The 15,144-nt window shown below is 38.5% G+C and overlaps 3 protein-coding genes across 3 annotated transcripts; 2 read left to right on the forward strand and 1 right to left on the reverse strand.

The window, feature by feature from the left end:
• Nucleotides 1-3,108: 3,108 nt before the first annotated feature.
• Nucleotides 3,109-3,462, forward strand: LOC101301764 (protein RALF-like 19-like). Its single transcript, XM_004295575.1, has one exon. It carries the CDS (start codon nucleotides 3,109-3,111, stop codon nucleotides 3,460-3,462), a length of 354 nt encoding a protein of 117 aa, XP_004295623.1.
• A 1,580-nt stretch (nucleotides 3,463-5,042) lies between these two features.
• Nucleotides 5,043-5,399, forward strand: LOC101302053 (rapid alkalinization factor-like). Its single transcript, XM_004295576.1, has one exon. The coding sequence runs from the start codon at nucleotides 5,043-5,045 to the stop codon at nucleotides 5,397-5,399; it is 357 nt and encodes a 118-aa protein (XP_004295624.1).
• Nucleotides 5,400-8,516: 3,117 nt separating this feature from the next.
• Nucleotides 8,517-9,501, reverse strand: LOC101291902. Its single transcript, XM_004293963.1, has one exon. The coding sequence runs from the start codon at nucleotides 9,439-9,441 to the stop codon at nucleotides 8,680-8,682; it is 762 nt and encodes a 253-aa protein (XP_004294011.1). The 5' UTR covers nucleotides 9,442-9,501; the 3' UTR covers nucleotides 8,517-8,679.
• Between the last annotated feature and the right edge of the window lie 5,643 nt (nucleotides 9,502-15,144).

Genomic DNA, 15,144 nt, shown 5'->3' on the forward strand with positions numbered 1-15,144 from the left:
TTTGAAAAGGTTGATCGAACACAGTACTATACATACAGCAAATGAGCACTAACAGAGCAAATTAATTAACACGGACGAACTTGATTAGCAATTGGCAAAAGAAAGGTCCTCTCTACATGGCACATAGTTACATACCTCCGATTGCTTTTGTAGTTTGACAAGAGGAAATTAGGAGCTTTGGATTCTCATTTCTCAAATAGACTCGAATGTATGAACCGAATTGGTTCGGTTTGGTTTGCGTGAAGCAACCCAACTAAACGGGCAAAACCATATCGGATTTGATTTCACCCATACCCTACTTTGACAATATATAGGAAACCCTACATGTGCAATTAATGTTGTAGCACTACACCACTCAATTAGAACATCCAAACTATGTCCTGTACATCAGAAATTCCAAAGTGTGTGTGTCTATATATATCAAAGTTTTTAGTGCGGATTTCTATTTTTTACATCACTTCCCGATCGAATTTCCTCAAACTTCATTCTAAACATATCTAGATCATCTTATGTAGATTATCTCTGCAAAATTTCAGCCAATTTGGTGATCGTTAAGGCCCTCAAACTTGCGTTTTTCTGTTATATACCTGAACCGGACAGAATACAGGTCGTCGATTTGTTTTTCGATTTTGAGGGTCTTAACGATAACCAAATTGGCTGAAATTTTGCAGAGATGATCTACACAAGATGATCTAGATATGTCTAGAAGGAAGTTTGAGGAAATTCGATCGGGAAGTTGTGCAAAAATAGAAATCCGCACCAAAACTTTGGTGCGGCTGACTGAATTCTGTCCGGTTGTGTTCATACCATAAAAACTCGAGTTTGAGGGCCTTAATGATCACCAAATTGGATGAAATTTTACAAAGATGATCTACACAATATTATCTAGATACTAGACGGTGGAGATGAGGAAATTCGATCGAAAAGTGGTGCAAAAATGGAAATCCTCACCAAAACCATTGGTGCGGACGTCCGCACCTGATCAGCATTGTGTATATATATATATAAGGATTATCAGGTGCGAACGTCCGTACGGGTTTTCCGTACGGATTTCCGCCGTTTCTCCACCATTCCAGCGCTGGCGACGCCGTTTCTTCTCCCCGGCGTGATCTCAGACCTCCCCTGACGGTGTTGGAATGAAGAAGAAGGCCGTAGAGATCGCGATCAGAGGTCCACCATGATCGGTTGTGAAGTTCTGAGTGAGATTGCTGCACAGACCTCCGATCGCGATCTCTCCGGCCTTCTTCTTCATTTCAACACCGTCGGGGGAGGTCTAGGATCACGCCGGGGAGAAGAAACGGTGTCGCCGGCGCTGGAATGGTGGAGAAACGTCGGAAAACCCGTACGGACGTTCGCACCAGAAACAGACTATATATATATATATATATATATGTGCGTGTTAATGGCAAACGAACTTCATGCAAATGTACTTGCGGGCCTTAGAAAGTTAAGCATTTAAACATAATTAAACTGAAGCTTAATCACTATTTAATCACATGTATAAGTATGAATTTGTTAAGTAGCTGATCAATGAACTAAATTTTCCCCAGAATTGCATAATTGCATAACGAAAAAATAAATAATAGAACACTCCCTTTGCGGCTTTGCCTCAAACTAGAAGGAATTAGAGGGCAACTGATAGGAGTAATAATCTTTTGTTCTTAATAGTCTGAATCAACTGATAGGGGTAATATTGTCATAACATAATTTAGTGATTTAGATCCTGCTTGCTTTATAGTAGTACAGATAACAAATTTTTATTTTTTATTTTTATTTTTTTACACGTTAATAGCTAGGTGAAATTTTGGAGTTTTCAAATTTTCAGATTCTCATTGCTAAGTTTACTCTATGACCACCGAAATACGATTAGGTCTGACATGACTAATCAGTTGGTTTCGTATTAAGCAGCCAATCATCTTCCTATGTGCTTTTATACATGGACTCCATAATTAAGCCTGATCGTATATATATAAGTATAGGGTTTGGTTGGAAAATTTTAAAAATTTTGAAAAGATTTGTAACATCGAGCAATAAAAATAGTAAACGAAGACAAACATATATACGGGATCAATTGAAATTCACCCATACCCTACTTTGATAATAGGAAACCCTAGCGATCTACTCGTGCAATGTTACTAGCATAAACCCACATGCATGTGCAATGTTGTAGCACTAGACCTTCTTATTTGAACATCAAAACCATTAACCATGCATGTGTTAAACACCAAAAGTGATCAACATGAGTTGATGGCATGAGTTGATAGCAACTGGACTCTGAGACCGGCCGGCGTCAACTTGTACAACGTGAACATGCATATCATCAGCTACGACGCCCTAATTCCAGTAAAGGTACCGTGTGACCGCCGCGGCAACTCCTACTACGCCTGCAAGAGCAGAAGCCAGGGCAATGTTAACGTAAGAAGTTGCACTTCCATTACTCGTTGCACTCACAACAGAGGCCGGCAAAATTGAAGAAGCTAGCTTGCTAGCTAGAACAAGAATAAGAAGTAATTCGTCCAGACTTGGACATTAGTAAGACGACTATTCTTGTAATAGTAGGTATGAAAGCCAAAAATTTATCGATTAGCTCTCTCGTATGCTGCGTATTTCAATTCTTTTTTCTTTTTTCGTTTTTTTTTCGTTAATAGCTAGATGAAATTTTGCAGTTTTCAGATTTTCATATTCTCATTGCTAAGTTTACTCTATGATCACCGAAATACGATTAAGTCTGACATGAAGCTGGTATCTTACTATATCTATTTTTGAGATCAGTGCTTCAAAACTAATCAGTTGGTTTCGTATTAAGAAGAAACCAAAAGAAATTTTGTTGGATCCTTGGCAGAAATGATGGTTACGTAGTGATCAGAAACTAGAGGACAGAAACAAAATTAAGGAGAAAGAAACGGGCAAAATTAAATCACAAAGAAAAGCACAGCCACCAAAATAAGATATTTCCTTTTTTGTCCAAAGATCTTCATAACCCGTCACCTTATTTTCTTTATATATCTCAGTCCCTCTCCCTCATACTTCAAGGAAGGGCAGAGACCAATTGGAAGCCACTTTAAATTCACAGACCTCTTCTGTTTGTCCACCCAAAAATCTGGAAATATGGATTTCAAATCCTGCCTTGTTGTGCTCCTCTTGGCCCTAGCCATGGTGGCTGCAGTAGAGTCGTCAACGATATCGATGCACGACGCCGCCTGGGGTCTCAAACACAGCCGCGACGACGTGGGTGACATGATCGGACAAGATAATGAGATGTTACTGGACTCGGAGGTCGGCCGGCGTCAACTGATGGCAAATAATGTCCGTTATATCAGCTACGGTGCCCTTAAGAAAAACAAGGTACCGTGTGGTCAGCCCGGAGCATCTTACTACAACTGCAACAGGCAGAACTCACAGCAGGCCAATGTTTACCGCCGTGGTTGCTCAGTCGCCACCCGTTGCGCCCGCTCCAACTGAAGAAGCTTGAACAAGTTTCGTCCAGATTTGTGTCATGGAAATCAGTAAGTGGGGATCAGGAAAGCCAATTGTGTCGATCACCACTCCCTTCTGCTGAATATTTTATGTGTTTTTTCTTTTTGACGTTTTTGGATAAATAAATACACAATTTTCACCATTTTGAATCAGCTCGATCTCTTGCTAAGGGTTTACAATATGTAAGGATTATATTAACTATAATATATTATAAGTTCTTGTCTGTTCCCTTTTCATTATTTGCAGTACTTGTATATATACGGGGTTCCATTTTAAGTAGGATATATAGTATATGCCAGGATAGCTAGGTTTTGGTTGGAAACTCTTGAAACTTTTGAAAAGGTTTAACACACCAATTACCAAAAAATGATCGATCGAGTTACTATGGCGACTCACTTGAATAGCAAATGATAAATTTGCTGAAAAGGATATGATGTAGGTACAAACAGGCCGGTATATATAGATCAATGTGACAATGTGGGAAAAGAAGTCCTTGATAACAGGCTTAATTCGGAACTTCTGATCGAGGTTGCAAATTGGCTCGATCAAATGTATCAATCAAATCAAACGTACGTAGCGGGAAATTAGTTCGGTTTAATTTCCGCAGTGGGAAACAAATCTAATGTAACCGGCAAGACCATACCGGATCAAGTTGATTTCACCCATGCTTACTTTGGCACAATAGTGTTCGATCACCTAGTCAGTTGGTGACCAAAAATTTCATGATCAATCATCATTAGGTTTACATTCAAGAGTTGAAAACAAAACAACCTTACTTAAAAATAATTCTCTCTACTACTAGATTTACATTCAATGGTGGTTAAACATAAATCTCTCAGTCCGTTAGTGACCATGTGAACATGGTTGTACTCTGACAATGGAAACATGGCTACTTTGTGCAAAGTTACTACGTACATAAACCCACACGCATATTGTACGTGCAATGTGTTGCAGAACTACGCCTTTAAATTTGAACATCCTAACTATGTTTTGAACACCAAAAGAGCTCATGCAATATGTGCGTATTGATCGCAAGGTTTACATAGTAATTGTTAGGGCAAGAGTCAACCAAACCTAATTTGTAGTGAATTCCAAGGGAAGCATAAATATTTTTTTTCGATCATCATGCTAACAGTAAATATTAGAGGCTGAGATCGATCACTACAATGGCATAGAATAAGTTTCACATACACGTGCATTGTTGCTAGCTACCATAACGTTACAACAACCCACTGAGAAATAAAATGGTTTTACATTCTAATTAAGGACTTAATAGTTAGAAACACAAGCAACATCTAAGTCTTAAACAAAGCTATGCCATGCAATAATCTTCAACGGGAGCCCGATATTGCGCTAGATCACAAACCCTCAACAACCACCAAAAACCAAGTCTCTAACTCCCTTCTTTTTCTCACAATCTTTAACATAATTAAGAGCCCTCTCCCCCCTTTCTTTCATACAGAAATTTTTCCCACCCCAAACAGGAAGGGCAGTGAAGAACTTAGAAACCCCTCTCTAAACAAACGCTTTTGTGTTTGTGAACCCTTTTGCACCCGTACGTATATATGGACTTTAAGCTCTGCCTGGTCGCGCTACTCTTGGCCCTGGCCGTAGCGGTCGAGGCCGCCAAACTCCATGATGTTAGCTGGGGTCTGGCCCGCTACAGCCGCGACTCATCCCTCGTCCAGGCCAACGTGGGCGACGTCATTGGAGAGGACAACGAGATGATGCTAGACTCCGAATCAAGCCGTCGCACACTGGCTGGACGAACCAGGTACATCAGCTACGGTGCCCTAAAGAGGAATCGCATTCCATGCCGCCGGCGTGGTGCGTCGTACTACAACTGCGGTCGACCCAACCAGCAGGCTAACACCTATCGTCGAGGTTGCAGTGTCATCACCAGATGCGCTAGGTTTAACTAAAAAGCTAGAAGAAGATGAAGAGGAAGAGAGGGGAATAAAGAAGTTGGACTAGAAAAATTGAATAAAGATGAAGATGATCCTTTAGGTAATATTGCGTGTAATATATGTTTTCTTTTTTTTGAAACGAATGTGTAATATATGTTTGAGCTAAATATATGCGGGTGCAAAAGGGTTCCTCCTCTTCTTCTCGCTTCTGTATAATTACTATGGCCATTTTTAAGGGAATAAAAACCTAGATATAAATGTATATATATTATATACATACTTAGATGTGATATCTGTGATTTTTTGCATAAACAGAGATAAACAATATAACAACTTGGTTAATCATATATAAATATATAAAACAAATATCGTAATTTTGTTGTCAATGTTATAAATTTGGTTAAAGTAACTCGTAGTTTTTATTTCGATTAGTTATAAAATAAGTGGATGATATATTTCAACTATATGTTGTACAAAAAGCAATTGACGATGTCTAAATCAAAAAGCCAAAAACAAAAACTTTGTGATGGTCTTTTTCTATGGATGGAAAGAGATTCGATCTGGTTATCGACCTACTATATATTTTACAGAACAAATGCTTGTTGGCTTCGAGTTATGAGTTTGTATATATTTGATTGGAAGAAAAACTCAAAGTGGGATTCTATATATTCTGGATTATTATAGCTTTTAGAAAACTGAGGACGAAGGCCGTTGATGAAAAGCAACTGAAAAATGTAGTGAAAGACTGAAAGCTTCAGTGAGGTGATAATGTCATATCACAAAGCATCGGCCAGATGAGATAGCACTATACTCGATAACTCGATCCAAGGCTGACAGGTCTATACCTGCAAATAAGGTTTGGCTCTTTCTTTCTTTAGTTTATATACCCCTTTAGCCTTTAGCCTTTAGCCTATAGGTAAGTAATATAACGTTATATGGATCATAGGGGATACCTAATTAGAAACTAATAATACAAAAAGTCTAAGATGGATAATAGGTAAATTATATTCTGATGCTTTGAAATTTAGGTATAAGATTGAATTGCTGTGATAAGCAGGTGGATGAAGATGAATCTATTTTTCGGTACAATGACTACAATCCAACATGAGTCATCAATCTCATCATTGACTGATGATAAGTCTACAGGCCGAGCTCGAATATAATGCAGATTGCTCAACAAGTAAAGGGAAGTTCTGATGAAATCTTTATAATACGTTTGAAACTTCTGTTTAATTTTCTGATAACGTACTGGTTTTAAAACGTACTAAACAGTTTTTGTTTTAGAATATATATACATATGATTGGTTTTACACAATTTTTATCCACACTCGAATTGTGTCGACAAAGTTATCTTATCAGGTCGTTATTGGTTACTAAAACTCTTTATTGATTAGAAAATAGTAGACCATTAATGTATCGATACCATAAATATGGTGTAATTTGATTGCTACTAATGTATCGATACAATAATGTACCTAAATGTAACATGTTCGGTCGGTAAGTAGTGTTTACATGATCAATGACCATTAAATTTACATTCAAGGGTTGAAAACAAAACAACTTTACTAAAAAATAATTCTTCTCAACTCTTAGTCAGTCACTGACTAGGTGAACATGATTGTTCGATCCGCAATCTTATGTTTGAAGATGCAAATTAGAGAGGAGAAACTTTCAAAGTTTGCAATCAATTGCCCACCAAATCATACAGGCATACAATACTCTCGTAGTGTGCAAAGTCTACAAGCCTCGCCCACAAAAGCAAACAAACAAATAAAGCACAAAGAGGCCAACGCCTACGCCAGGTTTTCTGGCTTTCCCTCTTTTCCTTTCTTTCATCATCACAACACCCACTTCCCCCTTACACTTTCACTTTCTCATGCCCCCATTCAATTATACTTCTCTGGTCTTTTTAGAGTCAAGAAGCCATTGTTGGATTTCAACAGAGAAAAACCCGACTACCTTTGCTGCTTTGCATGATCTCTTTTACACCAATTCAAACCATCTGGTTGAACTTGAAACTAGAGTACAAAAAGAAAGTTCCAAAATTTTCACAGCCTTAAACAAAATTAAGTAATTAACCCTCCTCATCAAAGCTCAACTAAATTTGTTTCATCCCCACACAGGAAAGGGAAAACAGATAAGGATAGGTCATAGGTCAACTATATCAGTCTGAGCTTTGCTGTAGATTAGCTTAGGCAAGCTAGCTATGGACAGAAATATGCAGCATGGGACAACTTCAAGTTGGACCAGCATATATCAAGAGGTCACTTTCTCTTCTATGATAACCTATACGATTTCATAGATCTACCATGCCAAGACCATGAATATGTAAAGCTCTGTGCTTATAACAGTGCAAGTGCAAACATACACCACAACAAGTACATATTTTGGACACAATAACCTAAACAAAGCTACAAGCCTACAAAGAACAACAAGCAGGGAGATTATGTACACCATTTATGCACTAATCAGTTTATTAACCTAAATCCTCCATGCTTAAGCAATAAGCAGCTGCAGGAAGAATGTATCATCTATGCACTAATCACCTAAACCGCTTAAACAACCCAAATTGTAAAATCAATAGTAAATCTATGATAAGAGCCATGTACATATGAACAGAAATCTCTGTCTTGGCTTCTCTGTCATCTTTATCTTACTTGAGAAAAAATACAAAACGGGTCTAAGATTCCTTGCCCAATCTTCTTATCTTTCTTTGACAGCTATCCCTAGCCTCCTTATAAAAAAAACCAGAACTGTTTCCCCTTCCACTCTTCCAAGGTAACCATCAATGCCCAAAAATAATGAAGGTGAATTAGATCCTGCTATTTATTTACTTCAGTATTTATTGAAAATAGAAGGGGTAGACAGACAATACCAGAAGAGCTAGTAACTCTTCCCCCTGCAATTTATGGTGATCCATAATTCCCATTCAATTCTCACTTCCCCCACTGACTATTTCCCCAAATGGTTTCCTGCTTCAAAATTCAAATTTAAGATTATTATTTTTTTTCAATCATAAATTTAACAGTTTCACCTAGTTAAGGTAAAAGCTTTTAACTTGAATGATCAATCAATCCCAGTAAATTTTTCAAATTTTACTAAAGAAACAGAGACATTCATGGACTGAAATTTAACAATTGATACAAAAGATTCTCTCTTTCATTCATTCTCAGCAAGCATTCGATTACAAAGCTCCTACCTTCCTCCTCTCCTCTCCTCATCATCATCAATGTCAACAATAACCATAGTAAAATTACAGAGAGATTTCAAAGCTGGGTTCTTTTTTAAAAAAAAATCAAGAAGAAGATGAACCTGAAGCTCTAGGCGACGTCGTTGGGAACAAAGGCAGCAGTCGAGGCTCCGATTCTCTCGGCGTCGTACTCGGCGACGGGTGCAAGTAAAACCCTTTTTCCTTGATCGCTTTCTCTTCAGCCTCCTTGTTCAACTGAGAGCAACCATGCCCGAGACTCCCGGACCCGGCCCGGTCAAACGGGTCAGGTATGAGAGGAGTGACGGGGCTGAGCACCAGTGCCGGGAAATCGAGAATGCTCGGGGACAAAATCTCCGGGTTTCGGGGCGAGAAACCGGAGTGGCCGTTGGAATTGGAGTTGAAGACAGGGATTGGGGTTAGGGGGTTGAGGCGGAGTTGGTTTTTGAAGGCGTTGTTGCGGCGCTCGTAGAGCTTGAAACCGGAGTTGTTGTTGTGTTGGTGTTGGTGCTGTTGCTGTTTCTTGGGAGTGGACTTGATGGGCGGGATGTTGTGTTTGGAACACGCGACCTTGTTGGCGGTTTCGGAGGAACCGGTGAGCATTTGGACGACTTGCTTGAAGGAGTTGGTGTCGGCCTGGACGAAGGTGGTCGGGTAAGGGTTAGCGGGGTCGGATCTGGTCATGGGTTTTGGGGGTTGGGCAGTTGGGGTTGTTGGGGGAGCTTGGAGTTGGAGTCCATTAACGTTGTTGTTGTTGTTGTTGTTGCTGTTGGTGCTGCTTGTGCTGCTGTTTGGGGAGGGCAGAGAGTTTGGGTTTGGATTGGTCTCTCTTCTGGGAGAGATTTCCATTGATGACGAGGAGGGGTCTGAAATTGAGAGAGAAATGAGTGAGGAGAGAATAAGAGGAAGAAGAAGAAGGGGGTGAGAGTTGTGATGTTACCTTGTTGCTGCTTTTGGTTGGTTTGGTAAGAAATGTATTGGTGGGGACTTTTGAGTCTTACTGCTGAGAAGAATCGCACGCGCCGTGAGGAGGGTGTTGGAAACACGGAGTCGGAGGGATATAGTTTTTATAGAATTTACATTTCAGACAAATAGAGGAACAAAATTAAATGTGTTTTGACCGGATTAAATGAAATGTGTTTCGACAGTTAAATGATATACATTTTCTCATAGTTTTTGCCTTTTTTTCCAACAGGTAAAAATAAAAATTTATTTTTTCTATTATGAATATTTGGTTTAAGTATTTTTGATGCGAATCATAATGATCAGTTGATCGTAATGTTCATGCATGTATATAATTGTATATGTGTGAGAATTGATCGGATATATATATGTGGATAACATGTATTAAAATTCCTTTTTACGTTACTCGTTAAGCATCATAAATATTAAAAATCGTTTGACGTTGTAAATATAGATCAAACCGAAATGTTAATCTTACGATCGTCGTTTTTAGTGAGACAAAAATATCATACTTGAATTTATGAGTTATCATTTAGTAAGAATAACTTGAAATTACATGTTTTATAAAATTGATGCCCGTTAGAGCTTTTTTTAGTACACTGCATGTACCAAAATACTAATTTTATTCAAATGATTGGTTTTTAGATAATATTCTTAAAACATCGACGTATTTTTAAATATTCTACTTAAGAACAGTACAAAAAATTGAAAGTATCAAACTACATCGTTAGAATCCCCAACTTGACATCTATTTGGTCAAAAGAGTCATCTATTAATATTATTCATGCACATAGTTGGCAAGTTATCAGTATTGGTATGAGGCATCTATTTTATAAGATCATACGTACTTCGATACATATTTATTTTTGTATAAATGATTTATCATAATACCTGATTATTGCTAAATGATCGAAACTCTATATTCTCCAAAGGCTTAAAAGCTCAACCCGTCACCGCTAACCACACACTAAAAGGCCGTCCATATTTTGACCATTAAAGTTTTATTGGAGATCGGGCCTTCTTATTTGGGTTATGAATATGTGATTATTATCAGCAAAGGCAATCTTTAGGTGTTGGTGATGACATGTTATAACTTGTATGTTAAGGTAAAGCAAGTTTTTTTGGTAGAGTAAATGACTCAGAATATGAATCTTAATCTAACGAAGATTTTTGTTTCTAATACGTTTCACCTCAACAGTTTTAACAGGTTCGACAAATCATCCACGAACCTGTCATACAACGGATAATAACGATCGAGCTCGTTAAGACCGCCGGTAACCTGCCGTGACTGCTGATTTGCAATGTGAGTGAATGTCCATGTCCATAAAGGACTAGAGGACTAGAACCTCATAGGTGCGCGTGGGCGTGAGTCAAAAAGAAGTGTCCACTAGTCCTCTGGTAAACTGCCATTGGTGATGTTCGGAATTTCGGACAAAACATAACACAATGGGGTTCCTGGACCCTCCCCCCTTTCTTTGTCCCTCTGAGACTCCCTCTCACACTATTTCTATACTATATTTTCAAAGAAATCGTCAAAAAGAGTTTCTAATTTCCCATTGACTTTTCTAAACCCCCAATTAACCTAACCGCGGTAACTATCACTAATATAAGCATGATTAGTTCTTCTAACAAAAACCAAAACTTTGATGCTTCCTAGGTCCTCCAACATCTGCCTTGTGAGATTACCAATTTGCCCCTGCCCTGACCCATGACCTTCACATAGTGTCAATATCTGCAGTCTACGACACACAGTGTGGTGTTTGTCACGTTGCCAATTATTAAGAATAGGACACTACAGCCCCTGTTATTGCAAGTACACCGTCTTTTCGAACCCCATTTGATTTTCCGGGACGAGTAGACATTTCTTGCACCCTATAAGCTTTGAGCATAAGAACAGCGAGATCATTATTTCTTCTATAGTTTAGTTAATTATGGATATAATCGCATCGGATCAAACTCCGAACACCCTTTTGTCCTATCGAAAGGAAAAGGTAAAGTATGTTTTGATACGTCTCACAACATTTTACTACACTCGAATTAATCTTCGTTGTCAAGTTGTTAATAAAGTTTGCGATGTGTTTCATACAATGAATTAATCAAACCATAATTTCTTCCAGATTCAAGAACTCGATAGCATTACATGAATCGATTGCTTAATAAAAAAAAAAAAAAAAGAATAGCGAGCGTGTGAGCTTTTCAACTCTATAGATGCTGCATGGGTTTACGGTTTACGAAATGGCAGAGACCTTGGGATGTGGATGTCTGCATTTTCGATGGCAGGAGAGCCTAATTAGCTAGCTATAGCTAGCTGCGGAAGAAAAGTTAAAAGTTAATGAGAGGTAGATTGTGACATTGTCCTTGTGTAAACTAGAAGCAATATACTGCGGCTGTAAAAAGGTGAAAGGACCACAGTCAATTGTTTCGATCAGACGCTTCTTCCAAGATGTTTATCTTGGTTTCTCGATTCTCAAGTGCTTGCTTGTCAGACTTCTTTTTCTTTTAACTGTTTCCAAAAATCTGGATCGATACCAGATCGATGAAACGTTGTAATAATGGATGTCGTGCATCGACAATTCTTGTATGCACCGTGTACAAATGAACTAACAATCAAAATAAAATCTCAGCCATTCATTTGATCTGATCTTTATTTGGCACTAACACCTATGATAATACCGTTAAAAAAACAAATAAAAAACAAGTTAACGCCTCTTCTTCTTAACTCTCTCTCTCTCTCTCTCTCTATTTTCCTATCCTTCTCTGAAAGTTTCACTCTTTCTGGGTTTCTGCCATTGATGATGGCTTTCCCCATCTGTCTAGTTTTGTTATTCTTTGATTTTTTTTGTTTTTGTTTCCGTCATAATAGATGTCCCCCCAAATTGATTGATTGATTGATTAGAATAAGTTTTTCTTGCATATGCCCAGAAGCTCGAAATTGTGTGCAGCAATCAAGAAATCCATGACGGAAAAAATCGATGTTGATCGAAGAACATTCTCCCTCCAAGCAAGTCTATATACAACTAGCTGCATTATTGAATTTAGTTTATGATGAGGGGAAGGATTTCGGGCTCGGATCTGATCTCGTCAGGACGACGTCGCATTTGTCCGAGTTGAAGTCGCGAATCTACTTCCTGGCGACGGCGGCGGCGGCTATCAGATGAACACTTACACGGCGGGAGATGACGTTGGCGGCCATAGTTCGATCTGAATCTAATGATGGGGTTTAGAGAAGCACCGGAAGTGAGGTCGAGGAGGAACCCAGAAGATGAACAAATGACAAACACTGGCGTCAAGCCTTCAACCAAGCAAACGTTTTTCGTTAGCTCACGTGACTTACACATGAGTGGTTCATGTGTATCATGGTGCACTGAATCCGCTCCGTGTTCTTTGTAAAGATAACTTATGATACATTCGTTTAAAACAATTCACCGAACACTTTATCTATATATATTTTTTGAAGTAAAACACATAAATATGGATAACGAAGAGTTATAACTCTAACGTACACTCTGGCGGTGTTGAGAGGAGTAAATCTAACTTCACCGGATCACTAGTCCGTCGAGGATATTAGATGGGGATTGAGGATCCATGCATGTCCACATTTTGCCCTATACACACATCTGTGTAGTGCAGTAGATAACCAGCGAAAATGTCAGATCGAAAATGTCAGATCGTCAGATGTAGCCACTGGGCACGTTTAGAAAACTTGCAAGATTGAGTTACTTCAGAAGACGCAGACATTATGCAAAATCTTGGATCTGAATAGCATTAGAACCCATAATCTGAAAATGACAGGACCTGAAAAATCCAGCACGTTCGTACATGCATATACAGAAACCTAACCTTGTGTGTTTTTCTAGTATTGAGATGGGCTGCAAAAGTATAATATGGGCCGAGGAACCAAAGAACGTTCTCAAATTGAACTCGCTATTTTTGCCATTTTCCCATAAGCCCAAATGAATGACCTCGTTGAAATGACCATCACAAATCCAATTGCAATCATCCCCAAGTCCCAACGGACATAATAAGGCCTTGCAATTTTACCCGACCAGAGAGGACGCAAGAAACTATTAATCATGATCTAGTAGTGAACAATATTAACACTGTGTTCTAGTCAAGGAGGTGAAAAACCATGGTCTTGCATAAGGATTTATGGAGACACCGCTAGCTAACCTCACTTGTCACGCTCATTATAGTCCGTATATGTGACAATCATGGGTTAGATTGCCATGAATCTTACTGTTCCGTATCAAGTATCGACCATAAGTAGCTTTATTGGGATGAAATAGGTTACCTTATTCTTTTTGTTTGGCTAAAAAGAGAGATAAAAGAGGCATAAAAACCCATTATCATCCATGTTATTAAAGAAAAAAGAGATACAATGGGGAACGAAGCCATAACCTTCATATAAGAAAACTAAATAGCTCATGATTTAAAAAATAATAATAATAATTCTATATCATTTACCACGTCACCTTAATGTGTGTTGATTTTAAACTTGCAATTAATCTAGACCATTGAATGTTATATAATCTAATGGTGTCAAAAATAGTGTAAAAAAGAGTGTCCTTAAACCGGACCCTAATAATAATAGAGTCAAACTAACGAAAACGGAATTGAGGAAGACCCAAAACAGTTACGAGTGCAAACCAATACAATAAAAGAAGGAGTCACATCCCATCAAATTAACTAAATTGTTGAAGTAGTACCATGATTTGCTAATAAGTTAGCAACTCTCTTACCTTCACGAAAACAATTCTACCCTTGTATACTCTAAGCTGCCATGGCACAAGATGAGGTGAGTGAAGAAATAGGTTACCCCATTCTTCAAGCAATCATAGGATTTGGATTTGGATGGCTGGAATCTCAGCACCCTGCAGGGTCGCAGGCACTACCATTGCACTCTCACTTTTCCGTAACTCCACTTTCCCATACTCGATCATATCAGAATATATTACACCGGTCGGCCTGCGGTCGGTATAATGTTGAACGGAATTTATGATCGATGAAATAGTATATTCAGTCGGTAAGTTTTGACCCAGTAAATATCAAGAAGATCAAGATTAGTTCAAGTTATAACTAGCACCAGAAGTCGTTGATTAATGCTGTTAATGAATACGTAAGATTGATCAAAACGATGAACTCGGGATCCAAAGACGAGTTAAAGTCAAGCATCAATCCAGAGTTGCATTGGTTACTGATCAGCTAGCTGGTTTTAAAAATTTAGCACAATCTGCAGACTCTGTGAAAGTTGACCTGCAGGAGTAATATAACCATATATCTTTCTTCCTCCTCTGCTGGATATCCTTAGCATAAACTCACAGTTCATACCCAGAATACTATTTCTCCTTTTGTACAGAATGAATTTACAGACTAGTTTATTTACGCAATTAATTTCCGGGTTGGACGCAGCTACCCTGAAGCTATAGGGGCAATGGAGTCTGTGAAATCAATATTCGACGAGTGCCCTAAACTCGAGGGACGTTGATCTAATTAAAGGATATGATATTCATCTTCAGTAGGCATTAGTTATGTAATTGAGTGCATTACAAGCATCTGTTTTTAATGCCTGTTTTCTTCACATGGCTGGAA

This window comes from Fragaria vesca, linkage group LG3, assembly GCF_000184155.1.
Source record: "Fragaria vesca subsp. vesca linkage group LG3, FraVesHawaii_1.0, whole genome shotgun sequence".
In the NCBI taxonomy this organism is placed as follows: domain Eukaryota; kingdom Viridiplantae; phylum Streptophyta; class Magnoliopsida; order Rosales; family Rosaceae; genus Fragaria; species Fragaria vesca.

Excerpts from the sequence above, each read along its gene's own strand:
- LOC101301764 (XM_004295575.1), top strand. The coding sequence starts at position 3,109 with ATGGATTTCAAATCCTGCCTTGTTGTGCTCCTCTTGGCCCTAGCCATG.
- LOC101302053 (XM_004295576.1), top strand. The coding sequence starts at position 5,043 with ATGGACTTTAAGCTCTGCCTGGTCGCGCTACTCTTGGCCCTGGCCGTA.
- LOC101291902 (XM_004293963.1), bottom strand. The coding sequence starts at position 9,441 with ATGGAAATCTCTCCCAGAAGAGAGACCAATCCAAACCCAAACTCTCTG.